Raw genomic sequence first — 12,597 nt, forward strand, 5'->3', positions numbered from 1 at the left:
AGTTATCAACGGGTCTTTTTAGACTCGGATGCACACAGCTATCTTATGACTCCCAACGGTGCTACCCTGTTCTTTATTCTGCATGATGGAAGAGTAATAACTAAAGAGAACCGTCATTTATGAAATTCCTAACAATGTCCAGAGAGTGGTTGAGTCTAAAAAGACCCACATATGGCCTTTCTCGCAATTTTTACCCCGATGACTCAACCAGTGTTAATAGATTTAACCCTTTTAGTGCTGAGCGAAAAACGCGTGCCTATGCGAAGATAACCGGATGAATTTACTAATAAAATCCAAACTAAGAATGATTCTTAAAACATTCAAAATGCAGCATATTTCCGAAGAAAGGGAGAATAACGTAATGCCAATTGTGTTTCAATATTCATTGAAAATCGTGCGAATAACATCGATATGAAACACGATGAAAAACATAGAAACAAGTTTCTCTTCTAGAAACAATATTTGCGCATAAGAATAATCATCGTTTGATCACAGTTTTATGTAAGTCACGTAGTATGAAGTATAAGTATTAAATTTTCGATCATTTTTAATAAAATAACCAATATCAGTTCTGAGAACGGAAAGGATAACTCCATGGCACCAACCAGCATAGAATATAACAAAAAATTAAACCCGAAAACAATTTTTTAAATTCTTTTGCAATGAAATCGGACCGTTTATAACGTTTTATAAATTTATTTTGAGATGGAGCTTTCTCGCAATGCGAAGAATAAGACGCCATCGCATACGCAACGATATATCGTGGTTGGCACTTTTCGCGAGTGTAGCGCACGACGATGTATCGTCGTCCGGCACTAAAAGGGTTAATCAGTTTGATAAGAGCGTGATATTTAATAAAATCCTTTTGGAATTAATGTATTTTGAAGATGCGATGGATAAGCGATCTGTCGCGAAGGAACTCGTTGCGTGGGAACGAAAATATTCAGTCGCCGACGAGGAAAACTTTGCCCCTAGACGAGGTGCCTATGCAATGCTCAACGGCACGAACAATCAACAATTTGTCAATGGAGACTGGTCCACTGCCCAGAATTAAACGACTTCCCGATCAAGATGATGACAATCCCCGTACAGACGAACAGACGCCACCCTTGAATGGCCATGGTAGTGCAAGCAGTATCGAGAGAATTAAAAAGATCTTCATGTTTTTTGAACCTAAAGGTTGCCTTAAGGAACGCGATGATTACTCGCTTTACCTCTTTCCACCGAATAACAGGTATGCTTCACATTATCCATTATTATCCTAATATTTAATTTCTTGCATAACAATCGGTTCATTAGTATCTGTACTGTTCTACATCTACTGTATAACGATGATTTATTAGTGTTTGTACCTTTTTGTATCTTTTTGTATCTATTTGCATAACAATAATTTATTACTATTTAGATCTTTCTTGTATCTATTGTATTACAATAATTTATTTGTATCCGTATCTTTTATATTTCTTTATAACACAGATTTATTGGTATCTGAATTTTGTATATTTATTGTATAACAATAGTTTATTATCCATATTTTTGTTTTATTTGTCTATATTTTTTATATTCCTTGTGTGACAATAATTTAATAATTTATTAATGTTTATACATATATATGCGTATATTGCATTAAACGAAAACGATTAACTATCAGTGTTTAAAAATTTCTAATGTTTATTCGTTATTAAAGATTACGAAAAGTTTCATTTTCCACTATATGCATGCTATAATTTAGTCGTTATATTTTAATTTACTATTTAGAATAATATTTATGTTTTTATACGTGAATTTAAAATTTATATTTTCCTAGCTAATAAATAAATTTTCTTTTTATCTTGTTAAACATTTTCGTGTAAAAAGCTTCTATGATGGAAAATGTTTTCGATCTTTTTGATGCTTTGGAAATAACTATAGACAATTATAACATAATTTTACAATCTAGCAATAATACATTGAAAATTTGCAACTAAATTATTTGTTACAAGTATATAAATACGAAAGAAATGAATTAAATTTCATAATACTATTCAAGAATTTTGTAATATTTAATACATTTTTCGATATTTCTCTTTTTCTGAGACAATTAATGATTTTGAAACGTTTTCCGAAAGTTCTACCATTTGAAGAAAATAGAATTTACTTGACATAACCTTACTTTTAAAACTTGCAACACGGTCAGTCGACCAATATGAATGTTTAACTCATTAGTTCGCGCATAACCTCTAAACCAATACAAATCTGCGACGAGTAATTATTCGACTGACATCAATTATTTATGTTTCAGGTTTCGAGGTTTGTGTCGATGGTTGGTCGATCAGAGATGGTTCGATAACGTGGTACTCTTTTTCATCGGTCTCAATTGTATTACACTGGCAATGGAACGGCCAAATATACCACCTGATAGTGGAGAAAGACTTTTTTTATCAACTGCGAATTACATTTTTACTGCGGTCTTTGCTGTCGAAATGTTCATCAAGGTAATGAAAATAATTAATACCATTCTTACGAAATGTTGGAGAAAGTATTTTTTACCAAGCAAATGATTTCAGGTTGTTGCATCTGGTATGCTGTACGGCTCCGACGCTTATTTTACTTCAGGCTGGAACATTATGGACGGAGTTCTTGTGATCATTTCCATAATCGACTTATCAATGTCCCTTCTGTCGTCGAGTAGTCCACGAATATTTGGAATATTGAGGGTATGTTCCACTCCTAAACTTAATGCAATTTTAACATACGTTGACTTTTTATCTTCTTTATTATATGTTATATACAGGTTTGCAGATTTTTATATACATATACAGGATGAATGAAAACACACTTACAATGGAAAGAAAGCATTTCATTTCAATGGACTTAAAATAGTATAAATTATTACAACACAGTCTAACAAATTTTGGTTTTTCTCTCTTGAGTTATTTATTTGTCTTAATATATCATATGCATTATACTTTTAATTCATTAATATACACAATTAAATTACAATATATTTTCAATATAAATATCATTTCATTTTTCTAGATTTATATGTATATATATAGTGATTAAAAAAGCAATATATAACATTTTAAAATAAAAATATATAAAACTTATTGAAAATGTTAATTCCTTGGCAACAAATGACGTCTTTAGTACGTCATATATTGCCCACATCAGTGCATAATGACGTATCAAAGACGTCATTTTACGCTAAAGAGTTAATAATCAATAATGAAGTATGTAAATATAATGAAAATAAATATAAATAACTAACAGTATGTAACATTATAACGATTATAACTATTTTTCCACTAAGATTAACATAATATATCAATAAAAATTTGTATGAAATACGTTAAATATTACATATCCTGCAAAATGCTTATAGATGAATTGCATTTTATTTCAGACCGTGGAAAAAATATCATCTTTTGTTGAAGGAATAAATTTTTCCTGAACTAGTAGCATATTTGTTTATAAATTATATTTTTGTAAAGTACTCTTAATATAATTAACAAATTACTATTAACGAATAAATTATTACTACACTTTCTGGTATAATTTAGTGTCGATTATATTAAATTTATGAATTGTTTAATTAAAATTATTATATTTTACGTCAATTAAAATTAATTATATTTTATATCAATATTCGAAACGTTTAAGATATTACTATCTCATTCACTTAATAGAATTACACAATTCACTCAAAACAATTATTCCAAACTATTATTGTTCCCTCAATGAGTAATAAATCCATTTTACAAATGTGCCCAATCATATATATCAATGATTATGAAAGTAGTCAAATTCTTAATATGTCTCATTTATTATCAACAATTTATTATTAAAATGTTTAAATTAAGTATGAAAATACAAGTTTCGTCTTCAAATAAAAGAATTAATCATGATACACCTAGAAATCCAATTTAATGTAATATTGTAAATACAACGATGCGAACTCAAAACAAGTGGCAAATTTTTATTTCTTTCTAAATTTTTGGCTTAGACCACTTTCATAATCACATATAATCGCATATTTACTTCAATTATTTTTAACTATAGAAAAAGATACTGAATCACAATTTATCACAATCTATATTAATTATGCTGTATATTCTATCATGCTTTACCAATTATCCCCTAACACTAAATTCCTATGGTTGCAGGTTTTTAGACTTTTAAGGTCACTTAGACCATTACGGGTTATTAATCGAGCTCCTGGTTTGAAACTGGTTGTTCAGACATTGTTATCCTCTTTACGACCTATCGGCAACATCGTTTTGATATGCTGTACTTTTTTCGTAATCTTCGGTATCTTGGGCGTGCAGCTCTTCAAGGGTGCCTTTTATTACTGCGAGGGGCCTGATATTAAAAATGTACGCAATAAGACGGACTGCCTGGCTGACAAACGGAACGTTTGGCTAAACAGAAAATACAATTTCGATGATCTTGGCAAAGCGCTGATGTCGTTGTTCGTACTCTCCTCCAGGGATGGATGGGTGAACATCATGTACACTGGACTCGACGCTGTCGGCGTCGATCAACAGGTAACACGCTCGAGTGCACCAATTTTATTTGCATATTATATTGCCACTCGACTTAGCGTGTATATAATGTAGGGCTACTTTTTTATGCCAGGAGCCTGTTTCTTTTTTCCTTTTTTTTTTTTTGAAGCCAATCTTGCCTTTTTAATGTAACAAGAGTTACACAAAGCTACTTACAGGGTATAATTAGTTGTCCGTTTTTTGGTAGAGGTTGGTCTCATCTTTTTTGGAAAAAGTTTTATAACAGTCTTTGATTGTAGTAGAAATGTTAACTTTGACTAATAGACTCAAAGCTTATAACAAGATAAATGATAATAATTATAGCAACTTTTTGTTAAACAAATTTTTAACCCTATTCAAAAGTATGTGAAAATATATTAATTTAAATTTTTCTAGGGAAATTATTTTAAATTTTCAATATCATATAACACTAAATAGAAATATTAGCAGAAATTTAAAATGTAATTATATTCTTTAATTATTTTTTAATATGAAATGAGTACGCATAATCTTTTTCATAAGTATTTACTGATATTTATTTATATTATATTAGTTTTCTATTAAAGGATAAAATTTCAAAATATTTGAAAAAACAAAATCTCTTCTACAAACCATAAATGGAAAGGCCAAACCGACATTGCTAATGACTATGATGTCGATGCGATATTGAACCTTAAGTTAAAAAAAAATATTTTTCATTCTCTGTTTCAGCCAATAGAAAATTATTCCGAATGGCGACTGTTGTATTTCATAGCTTTCATCCTACTCGTGGGTTTCTTCGTCCTTAACATGTTTGTAGGCGTTGTGGTGGAAAATTTTCATAGATGTCGTGAGGAACAAGAAAAAGAGGAACGTGTGAGAAGAGCTGCAAAACGAGCCTTGCAAATGGAAAAGAAACGGCGAAGTAAGAAAAAATGAGAAATAAATTGTTGACTAAATTTTCACAAAAATAGAAGAAAAGGCAAATTCAAGTTATTAAAATTAAATTGTATTTGAATTTCAATTAAAAAGAGAGAAATATAGAGTAAATAAGACCTGTAACAGTGGATAGCTGTTTTGCATTTAATTAATATAAGGAACAGTAAAAGAATAATATAAAACAAGAATAAATAAAACACGAAAATAGAGGGATAATTAAAATCAATTTTGTTTACAGAAATGCACGAACCACCCTACTACACAAATTATTCAAAATCCAGGCTGTTCGTTCATAACGTTGTGACGTCTAAGTATTTCGACCTAGCAATTGCTGCGGTAATCGGCCTGAATGTTGTTACCATGGCAATGGAGTTTTACATGATGCCAAAAGCTTTGACTTACGCTCTAAAGATATTCAATTATTTCTTCACCGCTGTCTTCATTCTTGAATCTTTTATGAAGCTTCTTGCCTTAGGTTTACATCTTTATCTTAAAGACAAGTACGATATACTCTTCTAAAAATACATTTCCGTTTCCTCGTTAACACGTTAAGTGCCCAGCTTGTTTTGCTTGCCGTTCCGTTCAGGCCCAGACTCGGGCATTAAAGTGGACCACCGGCGGCGAGCGAAGTATTCATAAAACTCGGAGATACTGTACCAATTGTTATAACAGGAATTCCCAAACGTTAGGTCCAAAGATGGTGAAGAATTTAACACTTTACCGACCGTAAGTCTATTAATCGACTCTTGGTCGCCGATGCTTACCGACCGATAACCTATTAATCAGCTTTAGGGTACGTTGCTCAGTTGCGTTAGTTGCATTGCTTTGTAAGTTCCCACATTGTTGTGGTCTTAGGACCGCAATATCCCAGGTTAAATGGAGGACTGTTTTATGTCCTTAGTGTCTGTTTTTTTTTTTACAAATATATCTGAACATACGAAACGCACAGATACTCCCATGTGACAGTCTAAACCGAAACAGAGCCGGCGCCAGGGAGAATCTGCGGTTGAGCGGCCGGTCGAAAGTACGTATGCCGTTGAAGCGTTAGCGGTCGGTAAAGTGTTAACACCAAAAGCTAACACCTTTTGGTTCAAGTCTGGACTGGTTCCTGAGGTCCGACAGGGCTCGAACGGAAAATCCAGCACCAGTCCCTGGGAACCGGTATGGCACTTAACGTATTAATATAGCGAAATAAAATATTAAAAATATACATTTTATTCCAGATGGAATCAGTTAGATGTAGGAATCGTAATATTATCGGTGGTTGGTATAGTTCTCGAAGAAGTCGAATCGAAGATCATTCCGATCAATCCTACCATAATTCGAGTAATGCGAGTTTTACGAATTGCCAGAGGTATGTTTGAAGGAAGGAAATATTGGTAACAATGATTATAGTACGAATGATTGTTTTTAAAATTATTTTTGTAGTTTTGAAGCTGCTGAAAATGGCCAAAGGAATACGAGCTCTGCTAGACACGGTAATGCAGGCGTTACCGCAGGTTGGAAATTTGGGACTATTATTTTTTTTGCTGTTTTTCATCTTCGCGGCTCTTGGTGTAGAACTGTTTGGTCGCCTAGGCAAGTATTGAAATATGAAGGTGGTTTATGCAAGTAGTACCATTTGCTACAATAGTTGTAATTATATGAAGCAATTAAAGAGAGAAGGGAATAGTTCAAAGATATTTATGTAACATATCTCATGATATAATCATCTTTTAACTATTTCATCTTGAAATTTTGCGTGTAAAATAGTTGAATAATTTAATGTATATAAAAGTAAAAAGGGTGTTTTGTAATATGCAATAACTGCAATAATTTTATTGCAGAATGTAGTGATGATATGCCTTGCCAAGGTTTGGGGGAACACGCCCACTTTAGTAATTTTGGTATGGCATTTCTGACGCTTTTTCGAGTGGCCACCGGCGACAATTGGAACGGCATCATGAAGGATACTCTGAGGGATGATTGTGATGAAGCAGCGGACTGTGTAAAGAATTGTTGCGTGAGCACCATCATAGCCCCGATATTTTTTGTAATTTTTGTGCTAATGGCACAATTCGTCCTTGTGAACGTAGTCGTCGCCGTGCTCATGAAACATCTAGAAGAGAGTCATAAACAGGTAAGAAATCTTACTTTTCGACATAATGATATTGGAGAGTCTAGAAATTAAATGCACTACATAGTTTACATAGATATTTATGACAAATATTTGATTTTATTTGATATAATTCTAGAAACAAATTTCTTTTATTTTTGTTTATAATTACAGATAATTATAAATAGTGAAATCTAGAGAATTGAAAGAGATTAATATTAATTAATTATTTCTTTAACGGAATTTTTCTAATTTGATTAATATTCGTATTCAATATAATATTAAGAAACAATTACATTTGAAATGAATTCTATTATTCTATTATTCTATTTAATAAGATCTATATTTTATATATTTATAAGATCCTAAAGAAAATTTGCATTTGACGAAACATCTTGTTATTACTTTCTAACACTAGTAGTTTCTTTTCTTCGTTTTACATCATGCAAGATATCATTATATTAATAACATTCTTCCTTTTTCTTGTAACATCAGTACTCATTATCATTGAATATGCACTTATGTAGTCAGAATACCGTCGACGACTTCATTGAAGTTTTAATTGGATCTACAAAAAAGCCCCTTCAAGGTTCAGTTTCTCAAAAATACTTGAGTTTGATTCTATTACTGTATACTAATGATACTTATATATAATATCGTCATTAGGAAAATTGATTTTCCTAAGGACATAGTGCTTATTATCTGATATATATTCTTATTGGAACATACATGAAATATTTTCCATATGTAATTTTATAAAAAAGAAAAAATTAAATCGATAATTTTTTTGTGTTCATACATATTGTTATTATATTATTCATTCATTTATTCATTTGAATTATATTCGTATTTTGTTCAATAATTTAGCACCTTTATCGCATAATTGTAATTAAATATTCACGACCTCTCCCAAATATTAAAATGTTTGGAGTCCTAATAGAAATAGAAATTTCCATTGAATGTTCTTTTTTAGAAATGTCTGAATTTTAATGACTGAGCAAATAACGACTGTATTTTAAAATGAAAAGCGAAGAAAATATCTGTAATCACTTTAAACATGTTAGTTATTTCAAATAATAAGCGAAAACTTTTAACATTAATTTTAATAATATTATCAGGAGAAATTAGACATTTCACTTTGAAAAACAGAAAGAAACCTTCTTTTCCATTTGAGAAAAGGATTCTTATTGTCACCTATCATAGTGTTCTATTTTTTTTTACATCATACAATCTTTATGATGAATATTCTCATTTATTACATGAAATAATGAAGATATTTACAATTTTGTAATTTTACAAAGTTGCTAAGACATCTTGTATACGTATCTGTAATATTAAGATATAATAAATCTTACAGAATTTAAAAATTATAATCAAAAATTTGTTCATTAGATGGAAGATGAGCTTGACATGGAAACGCAATTAGAAAGAGAATTAGCAGCAGAACAAGAAGAGCTGTTGGAAGTAGAAGAAGAAGAGGAAGACGATGAACCAGTAAAACGAGAAAGAGGAGACGGTGGTGGCACGGAGAACGATGACGAAGTCAGAGAACGCGAGTCTATTTTAGTGACGAGCGAAAAGATTCCTGCTAGCAGACCTGGTCTCGCTAAAGTTCGTTCCTTGCCTGCGAATTTTATTTACAATCCACCACGGGAGAGAAACGCAGACGGTACGTTTACAGTCAAATATTCAACAGTTTAGTGTAGGCTATAGATAGAAATGAACTAAACGTCCAAACAAGTCTACGTGGAGGAATTTCATGGTGTTCAAGGATGTTATAACTCCACGTCAATTTCAATTTTTTGTGGATCATATATTAGAGGAGGCGTTATTTAAAGAATGGACATAATCAAATGTCATGGCAATTGAGTTCATTTATATGTAATTCTTAAATCTAAAATAATGACTGACTCTCTTCCTTCTGTTTGGAACAAATTTTGTAAATTTTTTCATCATTGTCTCAATATTATTTTCCCATATTACTTGACTGTTATTTTTTGTATTATTTCAGTAATTATTATATCAATGAATCCACTATTACTTTTTATATTATTAGATTTTGTAACTTTTTTAAGAATGGAATGTAGCAAGTCATGATTAGTCAAATTTGTTATTAAATTATTATAATCTATCTTCTGAGAAGCGTTATTCATTTTTAAGTCCTGTGAATAAGGGTTTAAATATTGAATACATTTTTTATTTGTTAGAAACATCAAGAAAATTTGTTTTGTTATATACATTGCATAGTGTACATATTCGTGTAACGTGGAATATACTTTCTAGGTTAGACACTTTCTTGTATTGAAATAAGTAAAGAAATTTGTTTTATTAAAATTTATTATACATATATAAAGTCTCTCTAAGATCATTATAACGGAATAAATTGATATAACTTACACAATAATATCTGTAGTATATTAAACAAATAATTCAAGACCTATTACTGTTTTACAGATGGAACGATTTCTGTATCGTTTTCGCGACGCAATTCGTATCATCGTTCCAGTTCAAGACCGTCCAAGTTCAAATCGAAGCGTCGACAAACGTTTCATTCGGGGCATCAACAGAGGAGATCCTTACTGCCGATGCATTTTGAAGTCGCCGAAGTTTTTGAGAAGCCTGTAAGCAATCTAAGCGTGCCTCGAATTATTCCTCAACGCAGTTACGGTGCAGCAAGTCGAGATGCCACCCAAGCGCAACGTCAAAGGTTACAGGTAAAATTATTTTTATTTGCTATGGAGTCTAATCGTAGGCATGGTTAGTTTTATACGTTAGGTAGCCGATATTATTTATAATACCTCAAATAATTTGTTAATTTCTAGTCACGCAGATTTTAGCAAAATTAAATTGATTTTATTCTCTTTCTGTATAGTAATATGATTATTTATAGTTTAGCTTCAATTTATTACTAGGTACCCATGAACTATATATAATTTCTATTAAATTTTTAGTCAAGTCTATTTTGGGAGTTAAACCTATTTTTTAGGGCAATTGTTATGCAGGTATATACAGGTTTGGGAAGATTTGACAGAGATATTTGTTTGTTAATAATAATGTAGCTTTAAACGAAATTTCTAGAAAAATATATAATAAAGTATAAGAAATGAAATGGAAAGAAGTACAATATGACTGTATATATCTTTTCCATGTAGTAGTTTATTGCTTCTCAATCACTGACTTTAAAAATGTAAAACAGAGTATTATCATATACTAGTAATTATATATTTTTATAATATATAATATGTTTCATATATTAAATATATTCTCAATGCAAGTTTATGAGATAATAGATAATAGAATATAAGAAAGAAACTTATAAAAGATGCTTGAAGTTAGAAAATAGTAGCCAGAGTTACTTATTCCTATCTATTGAAATCCATTTCATCAAATCAGACCTTGTTTACTTGTGACAAAAATACCTTGTACTGAGATTGTTGAAATTGTCTAAACATTCATTATTTTACTAGGAATAGAAAAGTATACGTGCAATTTAAGAAAATGAAGATGAATTTGTAACTTCCAAAAATTCTTCACTTATAAAAGAATTATAATTTGCAGGTTATAAGCCTTTTCTCTCTTGTCTGCTGCTCCTCGTGTTTCTCTTCCTTCTAATTTTTGAACATCCTTAAAAATAACAAAAATATTTTAGATGGTCAAAGTTATTGACCCACATCATACAATATATAACATATACATGTACAACTGTAAACTGTAGAAATTCTAAAAGTATTGTCAAACTCAGTCGTTTTCTAATTGATCCAGTTACTCGACTAAAATCATTGCCATATTAACTTATACATTATCTTTATTTGCAGGCAACCAGCGACGGTCAAGAAAACAAGTCCCTCTTGAGCGTAAGCAAGCCGCCAGCGAGTTCTTCCCCGGTGTCACCGGCTGGCTCGGTTAACACTCTAACCTGTCCTAAAATAAGCAGCGAACGTTATCTTCTGCCAACGGCCAATATTTACCCGTCCAAGGCAACGTTGAGTCGCAGGGCATCGAGCGACACGCAGTCACAGTCCGATACGAACGTCAGCGTCGGGGCCGGAAGCAACGTCTCGAAAACACCCAGCATGGTGAACGGTTACGCAGAGAGCAGCGTATCCAAGGGCAGCAGCAAATCCGACGATTCGAAGGCGAAAAACGAGAGACGGGTATCCGCTCCACCGACGGACGATCTTGACGTGCAGTCGATCATTAACGAAAGGAGACCGTCCAAGCTGAAGAGCGGAAATTCCACGGGGATGATGAGTAGCGTCGGTGATCAGTACGCTTCGTCCATGCATGCCGGAAGCTACGGACACATCTATGTTACCGAGGAACGATCCGAGGATGTGTCACCGATATCGACCGGTAACATGAGCGACAGCATGATGGGGAGCACGAGCGTGAGCGGTAGTGGAAGTGGAAGTGCAACTGGAAGTGGAACTGAAAGCGGTAGTGTGAGTGGAAACGGTAGCAAAAGCGGAAGCGCCGTGGTGCACATACCGGAAGGCATTTGCACAACCATTGGCTCGGACGTTCGTATATACGTGGACGATACCGATTCAACGAGTAGCAACAACCATCACAGGAAAAAGCCAAACGAGGAGTCATCGGACGCATCGACGACCATTTCGTCGGTAACGGCGATTCCTGATGGTACCGACGTGACGGAAGAGGCGGAAGAAAAGTCCGAGAGATACGACGGAGCATCCTCCGGTGTACCGTCAGATCCTTCTTAAGCCGTGAAAAAGCAGCCATCGTGCGATGTAACTCCTATCTCCTTGCGTTTAGAGAAAAAAAAAAACGGATTAAAAAAGAAAAAAAAATGAAAAAGTAACGGTTTTACCGACAAATGGTATATAGATTTCTATGCAACTGCTAGCCGACCATGGTATCTACGGCGAAGTACCATGGAGGGTGCTGCGAGGGTTCAATGTTGGGCTCTAAGAAAGACTGTAGTGCATGACAATATAGTCGTTATATTCTAGACACTTTGCCGCCGTGAACTTGCCAAAATAGGGAAAAGACCGCCAAGAGTTTAGAGCAAGTTGGGAATACTAGAAGGGCGGATGGGAA

The 12,597-nt window shown here is 32.8% G+C and overlaps 1 protein-coding gene across 1 annotated transcript in view; it reads left to right on the top strand.

Moving 5' to 3' along the window:
- The window catches only part of Ca-alpha1T (Ca[2+]-channel protein alpha[[1]] subunit T), a 295,869-nt gene extending 283,553 nt beyond the window's left edge, over positions 1–12,316 (top strand). The window contains exons 22-33 of the mRNA XM_017899591.1: positions 888–1,234; positions 2,282–2,474; positions 2,547–2,696; positions 4,146–4,526; positions 5,235–5,427; positions 5,680–5,941; positions 6,665–6,795; positions 6,870–7,019; positions 7,268–7,560; positions 8,929–9,205; positions 9,991–10,250; positions 11,352–12,316. Of these exons, the coding sequence (XP_017755080.1) occupies positions 888–1,234; positions 2,282–2,474; positions 2,547–2,696; positions 4,146–4,526; positions 5,235–5,427; positions 5,680–5,941; positions 6,665–6,795; positions 6,870–7,019; positions 7,268–7,560; positions 8,929–9,205; positions 9,991–10,250; positions 11,352–12,260 (3,546 nt within the window). The 3' untranslated portion in view covers positions 12,261–12,316. The remainder of the gene's footprint in view (positions 1–887; positions 1,235–2,281; positions 2,475–2,546; positions 2,697–4,145; positions 4,527–5,234; positions 5,428–5,679; positions 5,942–6,664; positions 6,796–6,869; positions 7,020–7,267; positions 7,561–8,928; positions 9,206–9,990; positions 10,251–11,351) is intronic.
- The last annotated feature ends 281 nt before the right edge of the window (positions 12,317–12,597 follow it).

The sequence above is a fragment of the Eufriesea mexicana genome, unplaced genomic scaffold (assembly GCF_001483705.2).
Source record: "Eufriesea mexicana isolate 0111107269 unplaced genomic scaffold, ASM148370v2 scaffold953, whole genome shotgun sequence".
In the NCBI taxonomy this organism is placed as follows: Eukaryota; Metazoa; Arthropoda; class Insecta; order Hymenoptera; family Apidae; genus Eufriesea; species Eufriesea mexicana.